The sequence below is a fragment of the Heptranchias perlo genome, chromosome 23 (assembly GCF_035084215.1).
Source record: "Heptranchias perlo isolate sHepPer1 chromosome 23, sHepPer1.hap1, whole genome shotgun sequence".
Lineage (NCBI taxonomy): Eukaryota > Metazoa > Chordata > Chondrichthyes > Hexanchiformes > Hexanchidae > Heptranchias > Heptranchias perlo.
Genome location: NC_090347.1, coordinates 21,492,163 through 21,513,643, shown reverse-complemented (window position 1 = coordinate 21,513,643; position 21,481 = coordinate 21,492,163). Strand labels below are relative to the sequence as shown.

The window sequence follows — 21,481 nt, the reverse complement described above, 5'->3', positions numbered from 1 at the left end:
ATCTTGAGCATGCAAGAAAAAGGGAGCACCCCAAGGTACAGCATTTATATTTTTGCAGTTTTTTGGTCTGGATTCCACAAGGTGCAGTGACATGATTGGCTTGCATTATTTGATGCAAAATATGGTAAATGTTCAATATCATTTTTTGGGATGTCATCAACATTTAAATTACAGATGAAGTCGATCCAGCAGCTATAGTTCATGTGTATTTGTGGAAGGCCGTTGATGAAGTTCTACATGTGAGGCTTTTAAAGGTTAAAGCTCAATGATTTATTTGCAGAATAGTTAGCAGGATTAAAAACTAATTTAGGAATGAAAAACAGAAAACGATAATAAATGGGAAATACTTTGTCTGGGAGAGGATAATGAGCAAAAGAGATCCACAGAGCAGTGTTCTGGATTCTTTGACACTATTATACATTAATTGGAGGAAGGTACTTTTTATACTATTATAAAAATTGCTGATGACAACAAGCTATGTGACCAGGTGACGAGTGTAAGGAAAGAAAGAACTTACATTTATATTGCACCTTTCATACCTTCAGGACATCCCAAAGCTCTTCAAAACCAATTAATTTATTAGTTATCAACATAAATAATCAAGTACTGTAATGTAACTGATGGAATTCTTTGTTTCCCAATTTTCCTGAAGGCATTGGCCGTTGTCTCTTTTGGTGAACCCATAAGGAGACACAGGGTTGCCCCAGTGCGATCAACTAAAAAATCTAACAAAAGTGCCCCCTTTTTAGAGGGGCATAGCTAATAAACACCCAAATCATACAAAGGAAAAGGAAACATATCAAATTAAATCAGAATGTTATTTCCAGTGTCGACTATGCACTCCAGTCTCTGCCCACCAGTTGCGGAAGGCCTCAAGTATACCGGCGGACACCGCATGCTCCTTCTCCGGGGTCACCCGGGCGCGGAGAAAGCCGCAGAAGAGAGGCAAGGCAGCCAGAGCTACCAACCCCACAGGCCGCGTCTAACCTGGACCTGTGGATAGCCACCTTGGCCAGGCCCAGGAGCAGACCCATGAGTTGGTCCTCCGACTTGCCCGCCCCCCTCTGAACTCATTGGCCAAAGATCAGAAGCATGGGACTGAAGTGCAGCCAGAAATTGAGGAGCAGCCCCTTCAAATAATGGAACAGGGGCTGCAACCCCTCACACTCCGTATAGACATGATACATGGACTCATCCAGGCCGCAAAAGTTACAGGCAGCCTGGGAGTCTGTGAAGTGACTTAAAAACTGGTTGGTCACGACTGCTTCATGCAACCCTCTCCACCCCAGATCTCCACTGGTGCAGGGGAGGACTCCCTTATAGAAAACCCTCCATTGGGGTCCCTCACCTCCGCCGGACGGTAAGATGCCACACGTCCGGACGGAAGACGAGAGCGAGGAAGTAGAGAGTATGCAGGAGCAGCCTGTATAGGAAACCCCCCCCATGTAGAGTGAAATGGCACAGAGGGAATTTGCAAGAGACGGCTCAAGTTGTGAGGCGCAGACTCCCGAGGGAGGTTTCGGGACCTGGCGCTGATAAGAAATAACGTCCGAACAGGGGTCAGCTCAAATGGGATCGCTCCACGCTTTTCAGCGTCCTCAACATACCTAGTGGAGTCAGGGCCGAACGCGACTTTTAGTGCCTCGATGGCTTTGGACGTAGCGCCAGGACATCCGTTCTGCCAATGTCTGTAGCAACATCCAGCATTGACTGTTGCTGATGTATGTTTTCATGGGTGCAAGTTGCCTTCTGGTACCTTGCCAACTGGTCATTCTTCATGTGTGAGTCTAGGCACTATGGCAACAGGCTATTCTACTGTGAGACGCATCACATCTGAGCTTCATCCTGTCCTTGCTCAACACCCAAACATATGTACTTTCCAGCAGGATTACTGGCTGGCAATCAGGAGGCTGATCCCTTGCTGATTGTTTTCCCTCCCTAGGTCAGAGCCAATTCCTGACGGGGCAATTCCTGCTGAGATAGCACAAACTAGGAATCATACAATGGGTCTTTTGGTCTCCATGGGTAGATTGAACTCTAGAGTCCATTTTCTGATCAGATTCACCTGATACACCTGTAAATCAAATTAATCCAATCAGAAAACTAGGCAGAGGTCCAGTACACCAGAATTCCATCTACTTTGTGCTTATCATCAAAAATGAAAATTGTGACTCTTCTCTCTGTGTTACCTTCTCTTCAACTCTCTGAGTCCTTCTGACTTCCTCTTTTTGTCTTTCTGAATGTCTTCTCTCGCTCTCTGTATGTCTCTTCTCCCATTGTCATCTCTGCATATCTCTATCTGTTTCCTCACTCTTTTGTTCTCTGTTTCTATATAATTGTCATTCTGTCTCTTCTCTATGTCTCCTACTGTCTCTGTCTCTTTTATTCATATTCCTATAATGATTCACTGAATATGTGCTTTTCATTAAAGAAAACAGGGAACATAGCAACATGGCAGGTGACATATATCAAGTCGGAGGTGCATAACTTAGCCAGAGCAGGAGAGGTCAGGAATAGGTGAGAAGAGACCATTTTAGAAGTTCCTGCAGAATGCATAGGTGAGGGAGAAACTGGGGCTGGAGGCTAGGATTGGAACAAGAGGATTGGGAGGACAACAGGTGAGGGGTGTTGGGCCTGAACTGGAAAGAGAGTGGGAGGTTACAGGTCCTGGTCTTGAAAGAAGTGGGGTTGGAAGCTATATCCTGGTCTTGGATGCACCTGAACCCTCGCCTACTTTTAATACATTCTAACCATGTACTGATTTTATTAATTTTATTGAGTCTTATTTCCTTTCTGTCTTCCAACCTCTTATAGAATCATAGAATCATAGAAGTTTACAACATGGAAACAGGCCCTTCGGCCCAACATGTCCATGTCGTCCAGTTTATACCACTAAGCTAGTCCCAATTGCCTGCACTTGGCCCATATCCCTCTATACCCATCTTACCCATGTAACTGTCCAAATGCTTTTTAAAAGACAAAATTGTACCCGCCTCTACTACTGCCTCTGGCAGCTCGTTCCAGACACTCACCACCCTTTGAGTGAAAAAATTGCCCCTCTGGACCCTTTTGTATCTCTCCCCTCTCACCTTAAATCTATGCCCCCTCGTTATAGATTCCTCTACCTTTGGGAAAAGATTTTGACTATCTACCTTATCTATGTCCCTCATTATTTTATAGACTTCTATAAGATCACCCCTAAACCTCCTACTCTCCAGGGAAAAAAGTCTCAGTCTATCCAACCTCTCCCTATAAGTCAAACCATCAAGTCCCGGTAGCATCCTGCACTCTTTCTAGTTTAATAATATCCTTTCTATAATAGGGTGACCAGAACTGTACACGGTATTCCAAGTGTGGCCTTACTAATGTCTTGTACAACTTCAACAAGACATCCCAACTCCTGTATTCAATGTTCTGACCAATGAAACCAAGCATGCTGAATGCCTTCTTCACCACCCTATCCACCTGTGACTCCACTTTCAAGGAGCTATGAACCTGTACTCCTAGATCTCTAGGTTCTATAACTCTCCCCAACGCCCTACCATTAACGGAGTAGGTCCTGGCCCGATTCGATCTACCAAAATGCATCACCTCACATTTATCTAAATTAAACTCCATCTGCCATTCATCGGCCCACTGGCCCAATTTATCAAGATCCCGTTGCAATCCTAGATAACCTTCTTCACTGTCCACAATGCCACTAATCTTGGTGTCATCTGCAAACTTACTAACCATGCCTCCTAAATTCTCATCCAAATCATTAATATAAATAACAAATAACAGCGGACCCAGCACCGATCCCTGAGGCACACCGCTGGACACAGGCATTCAGTTTGAAAAACAACCCTCTACAACCACCCTCTGTCTTCTGTCGTCAAGCCAATTTTGTATCCAATTGGCGACCTCACCTTGGATCCCGTGAGGTTTAACCTTATGTAACAACCTACCATGCGGTACCTTGTCAAAGGCTTTGCTGAAGTCCATGTAGACCACGTCTACTGCACAGCCCTCATCTATCTTCTTGGTTACCCCTTCAAAAAACTCAATCAAATTCGTGAGACATGATTTTCCTCTCACAAAACCATGCTGACTGTTCCTAATCAGTCCCTGCCTCTCCAAATGCCTGTACATCCTGTCTCTCAGAATATCCTCTAACAACTTACCCACTACAGATGTCAGGCTCACCGGTCTGTAGTGCCCAGGCTTTTCCCTGCCGCCCTTCTTAAACAAAGGCACAACATTTGCTACCCTCCAATCTTCAGGCACCTCACCTGTAGCTGTCGATGATTTAAATATCTCTGCTAGGGGACCGGCAATTTCCTCCCTAACCTCCCATAACGTCCTGGGATACATTTCATCAGGTCCCGGAGATTTATCTACCTTGATGCGAGTTAAGACTTCCAGCACCTCCCTCTCTGTAATATGTACACTCCTCAAGACATCACTATTTATTTCCCCAAGTTCCCTAATATCCATGCCTTTCTCAACCGTAAATACCGATGTGAAATATTCATTCAGGATCTCACCCATCTCTTGTGGTTCCGCACATAGATGACCTTGTTGATCCTTAAGAGGCCCTACTCTCTCCCTAGTTACTCTTTTGCCCTTTATGTATTTGTAGAAGCTCTTTGGATTCTCCTTTGCCTTATCTGCCAAAGCAATCTCATGTCCCCTTTTTGCCCTCCTGATTTCTCTCTTAACTCTACTCCGGCAATCTCTATACTCTTCAAGGGATCCACTTGATTCCAGCTGCCTATGCATGTCATATGCCTCCTTCTTCTTTTTGACTAGGGCCACAATCTCCCGAGTCATCCAAGGTTCCCTACTTCTACCAGCCTTGCCCTTCACTTTATAAGGAATGTGCTTACCCTGAACCCTGGTTAACACACTTTTGAAAGCCTCCCACTTACTCTTCTTCTTGATAAACTTTTTTTCAAACGCACAAACATGAATTGCAATAAAATGCATTGTGTTATTTGTCATCACGTCATTGTAGCAAAATAATGGTGGTTCGTCTTCTTCCTCAAACAAAAAAAATACGACATTTTAATGAAAATGGTGCCTCTTTAATGGCCAGATTCTTCCACACAATCTATCATTTTATAATTGAGAGATTTGAAGGACCAGAAATAATAGAATTAGATGGTTCTACAATACTCAGCTTTATTGTCCATTGGCTATATTATTCTTTTGATAATGATGATATTCTATCTTCATCAATTTTTACAATCACATAAAAGAATAGTGAATCCATGAAACAAGTCCAGGAGACTCACAAAAACCATGTTAATCAGAGAAAAGTAGGTGGGAAGGGACGTGACCCTGGTTGTTAAAATGCTGAGAGGAATGTAGATGCAAGCAGGTTATTTCATTTGAGTGCAAGCACAGAATTAGAAGACATGAATATAAAATTAACAATCTGAGGCAAAACTTCACATGAAAAAGAATTGTTTTCCCAGAGAGCAGTGGATTTACGGACTGAGTCAGCGAATGCTGTGCTAATTAATACCTATAAAAAAGAGCTGGATGATTATCTGGTTAGGAATAGAATGCACGGTTATAAAGATAAGTAGATATAGTGATGATCAAATGGTGGTCCATGAGCTGTTGATAGCAGGGAAGTCTAATGCCAAGAAGGCAACTGATCAAGGATGATCAATGTAGATTGAATGGGTCCATGGATATTCTTAAGTTTTGTTCGACTTACCTATAGAAACTGAGCTGCAAAGAAATCTTTGCCCTGCAGAATATTTTGATAGAGCGAGAAGGTATGGTCAGAGTCTTTGATAAAGCAGGAAAGAGTGGCCAATTCTTATTCCGAGCTTTCTTATGTTATTATGCTAATAGCTTCTAAAATTATTGTACTTGGTTGTATGGTTTCTTAATTACAATGCATGGTGTGAGTAGGGGGAATGACCAGAATAAAATTCACAATGGAAAAATATAAAATGTCAAAACTGCGCAGAAGGTTTTTCTATACGATGGTCACTTCTACTTTTATTATACCATTGGGCAAAATGTATCTAAAAGTTCAGGAAAATATTTACATCTGCTTTGCCAAGGCAATTGCTTTATGACAACACAAGGGGCAATTGTCTGTCATACTGATTGGTAACATTACTCACTGAAAACTGTTGCCTGCTAATGTCAGGTTGTGGGCAATACTTGAACATTTATTTCTCACACATATCTGATGACTACTCCACAGTAGTAACATATTGGGTGTGCATGACGTCACTCGTGTTCACTCCTCCCTGTCGAGTGACGTCAGACGGCGGATGTGACGTCAGGCAGTTCTCAGTACAGCAATGGCGAAGTAGAGCGTAGGAAGCAGAGGGAGAGATAGTGACTAGAACCCGATGTAATCCTGCGTGCAAGTGGACAGAATGACAATAAAACTTACTGGAGCATAATCTACAACGTTTAACGTGTCGTTTGGTGCATATATTGTCGGGGTGAATTTGGAAAGAAGCGAGAAAAGTGATGGTGAAAATCGTTCTGTGAGAAAGACTGGGACACAGACAGAGAGAGAGAGAGAAATAGAGAGAGTTTCCCTCAGTAACCGGGTTAAAATCACACACATTCAGTGGGCGCCAGGCGAAACCCAACCATGGAACTGAGAGTGGGAAACAGGTACCGGCTCGGCAGGAAAATCGGCAGCGGGTCCTTCGGAGACATTTACCTGGGTAAGAACTGAGAGGGGATATTGGGAAGAAGACGAGAGAGCGAATAGTACTCTTAATAACACGGCTAAAAACTGTGTGTGTAATATCTAGTCCCGTGTCACTGGTCCAGAGGGGAAAGGACATGGTGATAGTTAAGAAAGAAAAACTGTCATTCACAGAGTCAATCTCAATATCCACAAATCTGTTCCTGGGAAGATTGAGGATCCCAGGGATCACATATAGAAGGAGCTGACTATTGGATAATGTCCTGGGTTCATTTCAACACAGCAGATGGACGGTTCCAATAATCCATCAGTCAAAGGATAGAATATCAGATATAAATTTTAGCTGAACAACAAAGAAATCACTAAAAGTATAACAAAAATAGCTGATCTGTGAAGTAATACTCCTGGGGATACAAGCTGTGGGAATTTAAGAGAGAGATGTTGAAACAATCATTTCAATGTCCCAGTAATATGAAAGTGAAGCAGAAATTGTCAACAGTCAAGGTCCATAATATCTGCTGTTTTCTAAAGGAGTGTTTCGAAGTAATTGTTTTGTTTATGTAGAAGAAGTGGATTATGGGAATATTTTAAATGATCAAATTTATTTCCTGATGAGAACCATAACATCCATCATGAGTTTGGAATATCAATTGTTTTTATACATGAGAATGATTGCAGTCTGGTTTAGGTCAAAGAATGTTATTCATCTCAAAACTTGTTTATGAATAGGCTATCCATGAGGTAAATATTGAACATCTAGGTGCCACTTACCTGGCCAGAGTAGTTTTGGAGCTGAGTTTATGATGCTAAGGGTTTAGCAGTAAAGTACAGGACTGCCAGTGTCATCTTGGAATACCCACAATTAGAGTAGCTTTTCCAAAGTGTAGACTGTTCATTTCCAATATCTCACTTTTTTAGTGTCATCAACGACAGACCTGGAGTTAATCCTGTGTCCAGGTATTTGTTGAGATGAATTAAACAATAACTTGGGGTGTATTAAATAAATACTCATAAAACTTTGTGTAAGATTTAATGTCTGATTCCTGCTCGGATCTGATTGACCTGGATATTTATCTGAATGCACATGATGCAGTGCCAGAATAGAGCTTAGTGAAAGTTAAGTATGAGAGCAAGAATTGCAGATACAATCTAATTACAGTTTGCAGTATTTTAATGTTTAAAAATAATAACCGTGTAGATGCAGTGTGGGAGAGCCCAACCTTTGTGTTGAACTGGTCAGCTGTACTTAGCCAACAGAACTACACTAACTGATATCCAATAGGCCATTAGTGATAATTGAAACAATAGTTTTGGATCTCAAATCAGAATTTAACCTGACAACATGCGTTGAACAACAGTTGGATATTTTCAACAGTAACAAAAAATTATTTGATCAGTTTTGTCAACATAGTGAATGTCGAACTCTATGTACTGAATGCGTTTTACAGATTTCAAAATTGGTAGAATTTATATCAAGCTAAAATAAATTGAGAAACTTGTTGATGCAAAAAGCATTTTATGCCACAGGATGTTGCTGTTCCTGATGACAGCCCTGACTTTCGTGGCACTGCTGTAATATAAATACATTGGTAGTAGTGCCTCTTAGAGCCAAGAACAGCCTCAGGTGTAATAGTTTTCCGGAACTCCTCTGAAGACAGCAGTGCCATTGCTGCAAGCTCTTTTTCTGATCGAGTGTGACTTTTGAATCACTTTGCCCAGTGCAGTCAGTGCTTTGAAATCTGCCCTGCATTGTAAATGGGGTGGGGGGGTGAGTATTGCAGAACAGCAGATTTCTATATTATCTCTGGTTTCCTTTTACACGACCGTATGTCTCTCTTCAAAATTCACATTGGAACTTTTCTACATTTTGACTGGTTCCTCTTTAATAACTCTTTTGTGTTGGGTCTGTTTATGACAATGAGAAATGTTAAGGTTTGCATTCTTTCAGGAAATGAATCAAGCACCATTACACATAGGGGCCCAGGTTGAAGTGTGTTTGGTGAACAGATTTTAGATTATAGTGCAGAAGTCATTTATCCTTAAATAATAATTGAGATAAATGAATTTTATTATAAAGTAATATTTAGGATTGTTTGGTGCGCTGCTTCCTCCTTTTTAAAGGTTCCAAGGATTTGATCGTGATTTCTGTTCAGTAATTTGGGGCCAGGTTATGACCCTGTTCACTCTTGTATACGGTCTTTTGACGCGTTTCTCCCCACCCACTCCCTTTGTAAAGATAATATATATATTGGGGATTTTTCCTCCAATATATCCATGTGAACAAATTCTAGAATCTTAGACTTACAGTGGGGAAAAAAACCTCAACCTTTAAATGGCAGAACCAGATTATTCCTAAATTTCTTTTTAGTCAAAATCCTCTTTAGAATTCCGTGGTGAAAGTGAGTGTGCCCCATTACCAGAACACACTTTAAAATGCGTAGTTTTAGGAATCAATTTTCAATGTGTTTTTGGTTAGATTTTTTTTGTCGTGACTTGTGCCTTCCCTGTCACTTCCCCTCCCCCTCAAGGCCTTGGTTCCTTTGTTTCTTTGTCCTGGAGCTGTATTGTGTAATTTTTTTATAAAACACTTCAGATAGCTCTAGATGACGCACAAGAACTACAGGTTTTGGACAAAAAAATCTTTTTATTTAAAACCTAGTTAGTCCTTGGTTTGATCTCAAACCGAGAGCTCAATCACCAATGTGCTTTATTTTGTGTTTTATTTTCAGTTTTCTTAATTGTTTTCAAGAAAAAAAATTATATTTGGTAAATTGACCTCAAAAGCAGAAGTATGCAGCTAGTTCTATTTAAATTCTGAACTCAGTCCAGCTGATGCTGCAGCACTTTGTAATACCATTTGAATGTGATTGACAGTCTGTACCAGCTGGCCATTAATGGATTTTATTCCCATCTTTTTACAAAAATGATACGTTCTTCAGATTAAATGTTTCTTTTATCTGCAATAAATAAAGTGATAGGCAGTTCAGGTACAAAAGAATGAAAGCAAAATGTGTAAGCTTTTATTATTGTTTCTGGTTGTGGCATCTTGCATAAAGAGAGGCTAGTGAACATCTGCAGGGTTCATTCAGACTGGGCAGTAACAGGGCCACCTTGATGCTTAAAAGCTGTCTTGCCTGATTTTTATGTAAAATTGATCTTCCAAAATATGCGGTCAGGTATGGGTGTTATGAAGTTTTGATGCACCTTTCCTTTTTTTGTTTAGAAGAATCAATGGAATTGTGCATTACATGACCTCAGTAAGCTTAGTTCCTCTTTCTAAGGTGTTGGGAGATCTCCTCAGACTTGCGCTTATTCAGCTCCACAGATCAGTTTTAGGTGCAAGCCGCTGTGGAAGTCAGAGGATTAGATGATAAGGGTTTTATCCCTCGTCTGGGAAGGTGACCTATTAGTTTACCACATTCTCATTTTAATCTTGGAACTTGAACTTGTTTCACCTGTTACCAGGTACTTTATTTACCGCATGACCCCGTCTATTGGTTCAAGAGACAAAGTTGTGCCAGATGACCTCCCTTTGTTTTACCAGTATATGAATTTTGCATCCCTGATTTTGCACTGGGGTTTGATGTTTTCTCCACAATTGCAGTTCTGGGGTTATTGGACCCCAGTCCACCAGTATCTTAAAATTCTTGTCCTTGTCTTTAAATCCCTTTATGGCCTTGTCCCTCACTAATCTGTAACCTATAACCCTCTGAACTCACCATTCCTCTGACTGTGGCCTCTTGTGTATTCCCACTCCATACTCCGCCATTTTCAGCCGTGCCTTCAGTCACCTAGGTTCTACTCTCCGAAATTCCATCACCAAATCTCTCAATCTTTCCAGCTCCCTCCTAAGACCCTCCTTAAAGCCCACCTGTTTGACCAATTTTTTGGCCACGCCTCCTAAACCTCTCTCTCTCTTCGGCTCAGAGTCTATTTTTCCCGATGCCAATGTGAAGCACCTTGGGACGTTTTCCACATTGACAATGTTATATTAATGCAAAATGTTATATTAATGCAAGTTGTTGTTATGCTAGTCAGTTGTACATGGTTTGAAATCCCTTACTGTCTCTTTTTCATCTGTATTCCTATTTTGTTGCACTGTTGTATTTATTGTGCTTAATATATAACTTATAAAAAGTCAGCTGAAAAGACTACAGCTTCAATTTATAAAGGATTCAGAATAGAATAGTCTGAATTTGAGCTTAGGCATCTAAATTATTTCCTGAGAGCAACTGAGATAGGGTAGCAAATGTGGCAAGAAAATGCTGTTGTAAATATTATTTTGAGTTTTCAGTTAGTCTGATTGTCATGTGAAGCTGCCGTGTGAAATGTTCATGTGTTAACTAAGAGGTGGTTGTTTGCACATAGATGGGATGTGTTTTGATTGACACGTTCAACTTCCCTGATTTCCTGTTTGGAGAACAATAGTGTGTGAAACTGGCTCCGGTATGTCCACTGAAGTCATTTAACACAGACACAAAGCAGGATTCAATATTAGGAAAAAAACATTTGTCGTTCAGGGTCCTTTGGGGGGAGGGGAAACAACAAAGCTCCTCTGAAACTGCAACACTTAAAACACTTCCTTCAAATAAATGCGGCACGATAATTTGATGCAGCATTCAATGGGAGGGAGGAAGAAGAGAAATGTCATTGTTTTTATCTCTTCACATTTTTTGCATTTATTTCCCAATAAAGTTCCCTCATTGAATAAGTGTAGAGGCTACTCTTAAGTGTCTATGGGTTGCTCACATTTGTTCAAGCAGCAACCAAAAGATTGCCAGGTATGACTTGATATAAAATATTGGGGCTCTGTTAACAGTTGTAAAAGGTTCTGAAGAATTTCAATGCTAATGCAACTTCATGCTTGCAGTTTGACATCATCTGAACCTAAGTTGTTATAGAACCATAACACTCCCACTCTTTTGTGAACTTTCTATGTATGAAATTTTGCTGATGAAATGCCATAAATCCATTTAGTTGTCCTACCACCAGCTAAAATAGTCTTATGATTACACAACAATAGATTTAAATAGTCCATTATGTTTATTGACTGCTCTCCGGCTTAATTAACAGTAAGTCTAAGACACTGGATCCTCATTTCAAAGATGTGACATTTTATCTGTTCATTTTTATAATGTGCTAACAGTAAAATGTAAAGCTATTTCTCATAAAAGACATTGTTCTGTTGGCACACATCCTGTTGAGATGAGGGCTTTGGCTGTTATTATGAAGAAATAAATCAATATTTCAAGTTCGTTATAACATTTTCAGTTTTCTGTTTTTCTCACATAGGAAATGAGTAGTGAGAATGTTTTTTTACGATTGTGTTCTTACCCAATACATGATTTGTATGGGAACAGGAAATGAAACATGCTCACCATCAGCATGGAGAATTAACTTTAAATTTCTGTCTTGAGACACCACTAAGGAAGTATGACGTGAAACATGTTCGTATTTAAATGGACCTCAATAGGAAGGTCATGTGCAGTTCACTCCAACTTTAAATAAAAGTATGCTATTGAGCATCTAATATGAGATATACAATATAAAACTGTTTTGTGTTTAAGGCCACCCTTAATGAAACTCGTTAAGAGAAACTTGCATTGAAAATGTAATGTGGAGTGTCTGGTTTTGGAATATAACCCATTAATAAATGATGTTCAATCTTACAAACTGGAGAGGGAAAGAGAGACAAGGCCATTCCCTGCTGAAGGGGTAAACCAGTGGCTTGGTCCCATGTCAAGCATTGCTGTTCTTCTCACTGATTGCTTAATGTGTGAGTGGCCCTAGATAACTAGAGTGGATGTGCTCTGCTCATTTGGGGGAGAGGAGAGTGCCTGGGTTCTTATGTACTTCTGAAGGCACAGCAGGGATTGGAGGTTGTGTTAGTGATGCTGTGTTTTACTATTCCCTGGTACAATGCATTTGTATTTCAATATGCTGGGCTACCACAATGCTCAATTCTGTCTGTCTCTTAAAACATTTAGGAACTCATACTAGTTAAAATAGGAGTGCAGTACTTGCAGTAAAACACCACAGGGAAATTGATTTATTAAATACCTTTCAGAAAATGCTTTCTACTCAGCCGATTCCTTTCAGTAGTTTTGAAAAGCTGGGCATTAATTTAAAACCGTCCTGCATTTCCCAGGCTGAGATTTTCCACCCATTCACTTAAATGGGCAGAAAACTGCAGGCTGGCAAGCACAGACGCAGAAAACCCTGGCTTTTATGTCTACCAAGATTGTGTGTGATGCAGGATAAACAATAATGCTGTGCATATATGATTATCATGTCTTTGAAATGCTTAATGGTAGCAAGCAAGTAAATAAAATATTCCTGGTTACAGGGAAGACTTGTTTGTATTATGTTGCCAACCTGCTTACCACAGCAAGGGAAAATGTAGTTCCTGACCTCCAGCATTAGGGGTAAGTAAGTTCAGCATTAAAATAAGCCACTTCAGCAGAGGTGGAAGCCCGGTGAATAATCCTGGATTTTATGCAAATTGCAGTGATTCTTTACTAAATGTTATCAGAGACAATTTGCCCTCTGTCTTGACCATGGATGGTATAGGGGATGGGAAAAACAAGAAATAAGGATGATTTCATTTATGTATTGGTCTAAATATTGTTCATAAAGGGACAGCACATGGGTCACCTCTGCTCAGTTGTCTCAAGAACCATGCATGTAATTTTTTTTAATCACTCTCATAATTTCAGTCTTCTGGGAGACCAAATAACCATAAGCTCTTGTATTAAATTTTTAAAAATAATATCACAGACAATTGAACTGTGAAACATTATTTTTGCACAAGGGATACTAAAATAGTTCAGCCTATACAACAATTTCTTGCTCCCTCACAGGGATACATACAGTGAGCTGATGTCATCCATATTCAGTTATATTATATTACAACCCTCACCCCAGTTGTAATTTCTTTTGAGTAATCACTGGCAGTAAGCCACACTTCTTCCCACTGATGTGGATGTAATCTGGCCTGTCCATTTGCTTTTGGAGGCTGGCACTTGGGACTCAATTCTGTAATGCTTTTTTCAGCAATGATTTACAAAATCAATGCATCCTACTTAATGGATCTTCATTTTCCTCTGCACCACCCCTGGACTCGTAGCAGTCGGCTCCAATTTCTATCGGTCCACGTTATTTTTTTTTAATTCGCTTCTAAAGTTCTCCACAGAATCAGGTTTTTTATTGGGATTTTGGTAGAAACATTTCAGGAAGACTCGCCAGTTCATTTAAAAGCAGCTGTGATTGGGGAGTGAAAAAGGGAGACAAATTAGCAACTGTTTTGTTGTAATTTGGTAAACATCAAAGGTAGAGGAACAAATGGCATACATTAGCTTGTTTTTGTGAAAGGCTTTATAATGTTTAAAGGAATTTCATTCAAGTTATAGGATACCCCTATATGGCTTTATTTTTCAGTAAGATAAAAATGGCCGTAAAACCTTTCCATGCCTAAGGTGTCACTTGTAAACAATTTTACAACACCAAGTTATAGTCCAGCAATTTTATTTTAAATTCACAAGCTTTCGGAGGCTTCCTCCTTCGTCAGGTGAACGATTTTTTCACATCGTTCACCTGACGAAGGAGGAAGCCTCCGAAAGCTTGTGAATTTAAAATAAAATTGCTGGACTATAACTTGGTGTTGTAAAATTGTTTACAATTGTCAACCCCAGTCCATCACCGGCATCTCCATAAGGTGTCACTGTTCAATATACAGAACAACAGACTGAGGCATTGAGATATGAATGAAGTGAAATTGGCAGCTCTAAGCTGGAGCTTTCCGGGAGTTTTATTTAAATCAATTCATCATTGGTAAATGCACCTTTAAAATTAAAATCTAAACATTATGGAATTTTTCTAATCAGTTGAAATCATTCTAAAGCGTGCAGCGTTCTGTCCAATTCAACACTGGGTTGATGTGGAAGATTGGTTTCAAAAAGCATAGAAAGTGAATTTTATATTCCAAAAGCCCATCAGTTTGAAATCCATGTTGTGGAGGCTACAAAGCAGACTGGTTATTTATAGTTTTATTTAACATTAACCTGTCTGAACAAGCTTTTTGTAGCTCTCTTCCTTACTTCTGGAATGAGCACAGAATTGCAACACCATGTAATTTGAATACATCCTATAGAACTGAGAATATAGAAAGACCATGTGTGAGGATATGTAATTGTTTTTTGTCATGACTATGTGTCCTAAATATTAGTTCACTGCACTGCTCATTAAAAGTCAGACCAGGATTGGTAATCCAGGTGAGTTCATGTCAACCAGAATCGTACAATGTCACAGCACAGGAACAGACAATTCTGCCCATCAGGTTTGCGCAGATGTTTTTCTCCACACAAACTACTTAGTCTAATCTCATTCCCCATACATTTTTCTAGCATCTAATTCCCTTTGAAAGGAATTTATGAACTATGGTTCAACAATGATTTCTGGCAGAGAATTCCGCCCTGTGTGTAACGATTTTTTTTCTAGACTCCCGTTTAATCCTTTACATGATTATCTTAGATTTGTACCCCTCATTACTGTCTCGGTGATCAGTGTAAATAATCTATCCCTACCTTATCATAACCCTTCATCATCTTGAAGACCTCGATCAGTTCATCCACAACCACCTCGGCTCTAGTGAAAAAAAGCTTTAGCTTCTCAAGTCTCTCCATAACTGTAACCCCTCATCCCTGGTAAAATCCTAGTGAATTTGTGCTGAACATTTTCTATTGCTTTTATATCCTTCCTGTAATGGGGTGCCTAAAACTGCACACTACTCCAACTGTAACCTAATAACAAATTCAACATTATCCTTCTCTTATTTCCAAAATGCATTACTCCACTTTTTTTTTACTTTGAACAGCATTTGTAATCTCTCTGCCCATCTTAACTAAATCCTCTTGCACTCTTTCACAATTTGTCTTACCACTTCTCCCTCCCACCCGCAAATTTCATGTTCAGCTTAATATTGTCTGTGTCAGTTCTTCAAATAAAGATTAACTTTTTCTGTGCATTAATTGTGTTTGGTTAAATTATCCACTCTAAGAAAGCAGGTAAACATTTCTAAATTCAAACTGTAAGACAAAGTTTTATACCTAAGGAGAATTAAATTGAGTCACAGTCTCCTGAATCATGACTGTTTAAGTGTCTCCTGATTCATCCCTGTTTAGGTGTGTCCCAGTCTACAAGAACAACTCCTACTTTGGGAAAATAAATTTAAGGGAAGAGAAAATTTGGAACTGACTAATTTTTCAAGCTTTTGACGAGTCATTTACCATTTGTTTATCATAAATACTAGCCATGGTCACCCACTTTTTTGTGGACTATAGAATTAATTCCAAAAATGTAGTTTTGCTGACCAAGGGCTAATTGGATATTGGGACTGTGAAGTCCATAAAATGCATCTGTGGCTATTGGTTCTTATGAGACACAAGATTTAACCTATGTGGTACATAATATGTTCCTTTTAAGTTTTTTAAAAAAATGATGGGGGGTGCTGAAATTATGTTACTGGTTTTGTTAAAAAAAAGTTAAATGGCACATTTGGTTTTCATCATGGTCTATTAAGGGACTGGGAATAGAAACAAGTAATCAAATTTGTCTTAACAGTTTGTGTTTCAAATTATGTGTCAAACTGTAACTAACTCATTCTATTGAGTAAAGTAGGCATGTTTAAAAAGAAAATTTGCTTCCTGATAGAAATATATTGATTTTTGAAGAAACCAGAGCATTAAAAATATTGAATTATTAGCTAAAATACTTTACAAAATTGAACGGAGCATCAAAGCTTTAAAAAATGCTTAAATCTTTTTAAACCTTGTCTACTAATGTTAACTTATAAGTTACATGGATAGATTAATGCATACAGTGCAGGCAAAGTATGAGTTTATGCATGGTTCTTGAAGTACCACATTGAACCAGCGTAGCGGGTTTCTACCTGTCCAACACACTGAGAAGGCTGGGTCTGGCTACGCTTGCCGAGCAGGCACAGGACATCCCGTCCAGCTGGACTGTGTCTCTTCCCCTCCCCCCCCCCCCCCCCCCCCCCCAAAACCTGTCCCAGGTGGAGAAGTTCCTGAGGAGGAACCCCTTCGACCACAAGACCATCAGACAGTCATAGAGTTATAGTCATAGAGTTATACAGCACGGATAGAGGCCCTTCGGCCCATCGTGTCCGCGCCGGCCATCAAGCCGACACTAAACAGTGGTCGACACTAAATGTTCTCAGAGTCCTGCAAGGAACGGAGAGCATCTCGTCACCGGAACTAACCAACAGGCACCGGCATGTGGCCTGGATGATGGTGAGAAAGGCCTTCCCAGTGAGGTCCTTCCAACATGCACGGAACCTCAGCGCCACAGTGAGCTGCCCCCGAGGCTGTGGCGGGGAGGAGACCATCTTCCATCTCCTGATGGGCTGCCCCTTTGCGCAGAGAATGTGGAGAGAGTCCAAACAGTTCGGTAACACAGGATGCTGAGCTCTATGGGCTGTTCCCCGAGACGCAAACAGAGACACATATCACCTGTGGCTGGAAGACCATCAACTCAGTGAAGGAGGCCCTTTGGTCCGCCGGAAACATGCTGGTCTTCCAGCTGAAGGAACTGTCCACGACCTAGTGTTGCCGACTGGCACACTCCAAGGTCCAGGAGTATGTGCTGCGGGATGCGACCTACTCAAAGGCTCTATGGGGAAAGACCACCGTTTAGAGCCCTCCGCCATTGTATACCTAGGGGCTGGAATCAGGGAAAAAACCCCTCGGGCAGAATGTAAAATGACTGTAACACAATGTACTGTAACCTGTAACGACTAATGCAATGAGGCACCCTAGAGTGCCATAAACTTTATGTACAATGTATGGTGTGTAACTGTGTTGATTGTACCGAGACCGTTGAATTGTACTGTATGTACCGTTGCAAATTGTATGACCTGTATTGTATTGTGTGAAGAATGACTTGAATTGCATTGTATGTACCTTTACAAATTTTATGAATAAAGTTTATTTTGAAATATTAAAAAAAAGAGTAGCAGGCTTTAGGCAACTGTGTAGGTAGTTCCTTTGGAGAAGGTTAACCAAAAATTGTCAAGAATTCACCTTTCATTTGTTTATTGAGGTTTTAACCACTGCATCAAGTTTGGGATTATTTAAATTACTAGCTCACAACCAACTCTTGTGTCATAATTAATGTATCCTACTGAAGTATCCTTTCCTCATATGAATCTATTCCCTTTTTAAAGAGTATATTTTATATTTTCCCTTTCTGGTCTCCTCGTATTGCATACCACCTTGGCCAAAAGATCAGGCAAGTGGCCTGCTTCCAGACATCCAATAATGCAACTCTTGAGACCAGATCTTAGATGGGGCACAAGAAAAGACCTGGTGACTTGCCCTCTGATTTTCTGTCCCTCCCAGCAGGGAAGCACCTGGCCTCTAATCAGTATTGCTGAGATTGCTAACTTCCCATGCAGTAGTCAGGATGATCTATGAATTTCTTCTGAGGCTTTTATTGTGACTTTGTTCATAAGAAGCTTTACTGCTGCACACTGCAGTGCTAGTCAATGCATTGTCACAATCACCCATTTATGCAGCTAGAGGATCAAAAAACAATTGCCTTGCATGTTATGATTCCTGCAGAAGCACAATAGTAGAAGATAATAACAGGTTAAAAAGAGACTTGTTTTTAATGTTCCCTTGTTCTTGTGTTTGTGTTCCAAATAGAGTTTGAGAATCAGCTCAGTTTAAATTGTCTCTTTCCCAGGTAGGTTGCCTTGCTTCAGTGCAAACAAAAAACAGATATCAGTTTGAGTAGCTTGACAGTCTTGAGAGCAGAATTGTAAACAATTTTACAACACCAAGTTATAGTCCAGCAATTTTATTTTAAATTCACAAGCTTTCGGAGGCTTCCTCCTTAGTCAGGTGAACGATGTGAAAATGAAATCCTCGAAATGAAATCGCATTTATAATCCACAGAACAATGCTTGGTGAGTACAGACAGTTTTTTCAACTGCCCGTTGCCAAGGCAATCAGTGTGCAGACAGACAGGTGTTACCTGCCAGGTCTCACAGAATATACAAATCACCAAAAAAAAACAACAAACAAAAAAAAAACAGAGATAGAGAGGTAGAAACATAGAAAAGACAGCAACTGACCCGTTATATTAAAAACAGATAACATTTGTTCGCTGGTGGGGTAACGTGTAGCGTGACATGAACCCAAGATCCCGGTTGAGGCCGTCCTCATGGGTGCGGAACTTGGCTATCAATTTCTGCTCGACGATTTTGCGTTGTCGTGTGTCTCGAAGGCCGCCTTGGAGTACGCTTACCCGAAGGTCGGTGGATGAATGTCCATGACTGCTGAAGTGTTCCCCGACTGGGAGGGAACCCTCCTGTTTGGCGATTGTTGCGCGGTGTCCGTTCATCCGTTGTCGCAGCGTCTGCATGGTCTCGCCAATGTACCATGCTCTGGGGCATCCTTTCCTGCAACGTATGAGGTAGACAACGTTGGCCGAGTCACAGGAGTATGAACCATGCACCTGGTGGGTGGTGTCCTCTCGTGTGATGGTAGTATCTGTGTCGATGATCTGGCATGTCTTGCAGAGGTTACCGTGGCAGGGTTGTGTGGTGTCGTGGACGCTGTTCTCTTGAAAGCTACGTAATTTGCTGCGAACGATGGTCTGTTTGAGGTTGGGTGGCTGTTTAAAGGCGAGTAGTGGAGGTGTGGGGATGGCCATAGCGAGGTGTTTGTCCTCATTGATGACATGTTGAAGGCTGCGGAGAACATGGCATAGTTTCTCCGCTTCGACCTCCTCAGGAGACTAACACGGGACGCAACCAACAGAGTACCCTTTGTCGTCCAGTACTTCCCCGGAGCGGAGAAACTACGCCATGTTCTCCGCAGCCTTCAACATGTCATCAATGAGGACAAACACCTCGCTATGGCCATCCCCACACCTCCACTACTCGCCTTTAAACAGCCACCCAACCTCAAACAGACCATCGTTCGCAGCAAATTACCTAGCTTTCAAGAGAACAGCGTCCACGACACCACACAACCCTGCCACGGTAACCTCTGCAAGACATGCCAGATCATCGACACAGATACTACCATCACACGAGAGGACACCACCCACCAGGTGCATGGTTCATACTCCTGTGACTCGGCCAACGTTGTCTACCTCATACGTTGCAGGAAAGGATGCCCCAGAGCATGGTACATTGGCGAGACCATGCAGACGCTGCGACAACGGATGAACGGACACCGCGCAACAATCGCCAAACAGGAGGGTTCCCTCCCAGTCGGGGAACACTTCAGCAGTCATGGACATTCATCCACCGACCTTCGGGTAAGCGTACTCCAAGGCGGCCTTCGAGACACACGACAACGCAAAATCGTCGAGCAGAAATTGATAGCCAAGTTCCGCACCCATGAGGACGGCCTCAACCGGGATCTTGGGTTCATGTCACGCTACACGTTACCCCACCAGCGAACAAATGTTATCTGTTTTTAATATAACGGGTCAGTTGCTGTCTTTTCTATGTTTCTACCTCTCTATCTCTTTTTTTTTTGTTTGTTGTTTTTTTTTGGTGATTTGTATATTCTGTGAGACCTGGCAGGTAACACCTGTCTGTCTGCACACTGATTGCCTTGGCAACGGGCAGTTGAAAAAACTGTCTGTACTCACCAAGCATTGTTCTGTGAATTATAAATGCGATTTCATTTCGAGGATTTCATTTTCACATCGTTCACCTGACGAAGGAGGAAGCTTGTGAATTTAAAATAAAATTGCTGGACTATAACTTGGTGTTGTAAAATTGTTTACAATTGTCAACCCCAGTCCATCACCGGCATCTCCACATCTTGAGAGCAGAAGTGTATGGTGTCCATTGTCTCCAAATTTAATGCTGCAGCTGCATTTCTCCATTTTGCTTTTACCCACTTCCACATTGATCGTTAGTGTTGTCCTTCTATTACATGTTAGTTATGTGCTGTCCAAACACTATACAAAATAGACTGTTGTCTGAAAGCAGCACTGTTAACATTGCATTTGCCATAAAGGTTACTGCAATTTCCTGGTCTCTACTTTTCTACTTTTAAATGTTGGCTAGTGTTTATAGGTTGATACCTGCATGGACCTGTGTATTCAGCTTATTGTCCTAATCAGGGTTGTTAGGCATGTTAATCTGAAAAGTATTTTTAAACTTTGTGTTTGTCTCAGGTAGATTTAGGCAATTTGTGATGTTGCTTTATCAAGTTACATTGGGATGTACACTGCGCAATGTCCCCTCTAGGCTTATTTAATGTATTGCTACAGGAAAGCATACACTTGAGCAAATACACATCACCTCAAACTGCTCCCACGATCACAACCAGCAGCGCACCCATAAATACCAATATTTGATCCCTAGTGTCGAAGGCTCCAAGTGCTTTCTCTAGAGTCTACTATAGTTTGGAAGTTGTAAACAATTTTACAACACCAAGTTATAGTCCAGCAATTTTATTTTAAATTCACAAGCTTTCGGAGATTTTCTCCTTCCTCAGGCAAATGTTTCAAGATCTCCTTGAAGCCTACGCATTCAAGGAGATCTTGAAGCATTTGCCTGAGGAAGGAGAAAATCTCCGAAAGCTTGTGAATTTAAAATAAAATTGCTGGACTATAACTTGGTGTTGTAAAATTGTTTACAATTGTCAACCCCAGTCCATCACCGGCATCTCCACATCATAGTTTGGAAGAGTAGAGTCTGCAGTTGTCCTTCTGGCAGTTTTTCGCAGTTCAAGTGAACATAACATAAACATTTCACACACCCAC

General features: G+C 40.9%; 1 protein-coding gene across 3 annotated transcripts in view; it reads left to right on the top strand.

Annotated features, from left to right (window-relative positions):
* Positions 1–6,290: 6,290 nt before the first annotated feature.
* Positions 6,291–21,481, top strand: part of csnk1db (casein kinase 1, delta b) — a 55,587-nt gene continuing 40,396 nt past the window's right edge. For all 3 annotated transcript variants that reach the window (XM_068004166.1, XM_068004168.1, XM_068004167.1), the window contains exon 1: positions 6,291–6,686. In XM_068004166.1, coding sequence (XP_067860267.1) covers positions 6,611–6,686 — 76 coding nt within the window. In that variant the 5' untranslated portion in view covers positions 6,291–6,610. The remainder of the gene's footprint in view (positions 6,687–21,481) is intronic.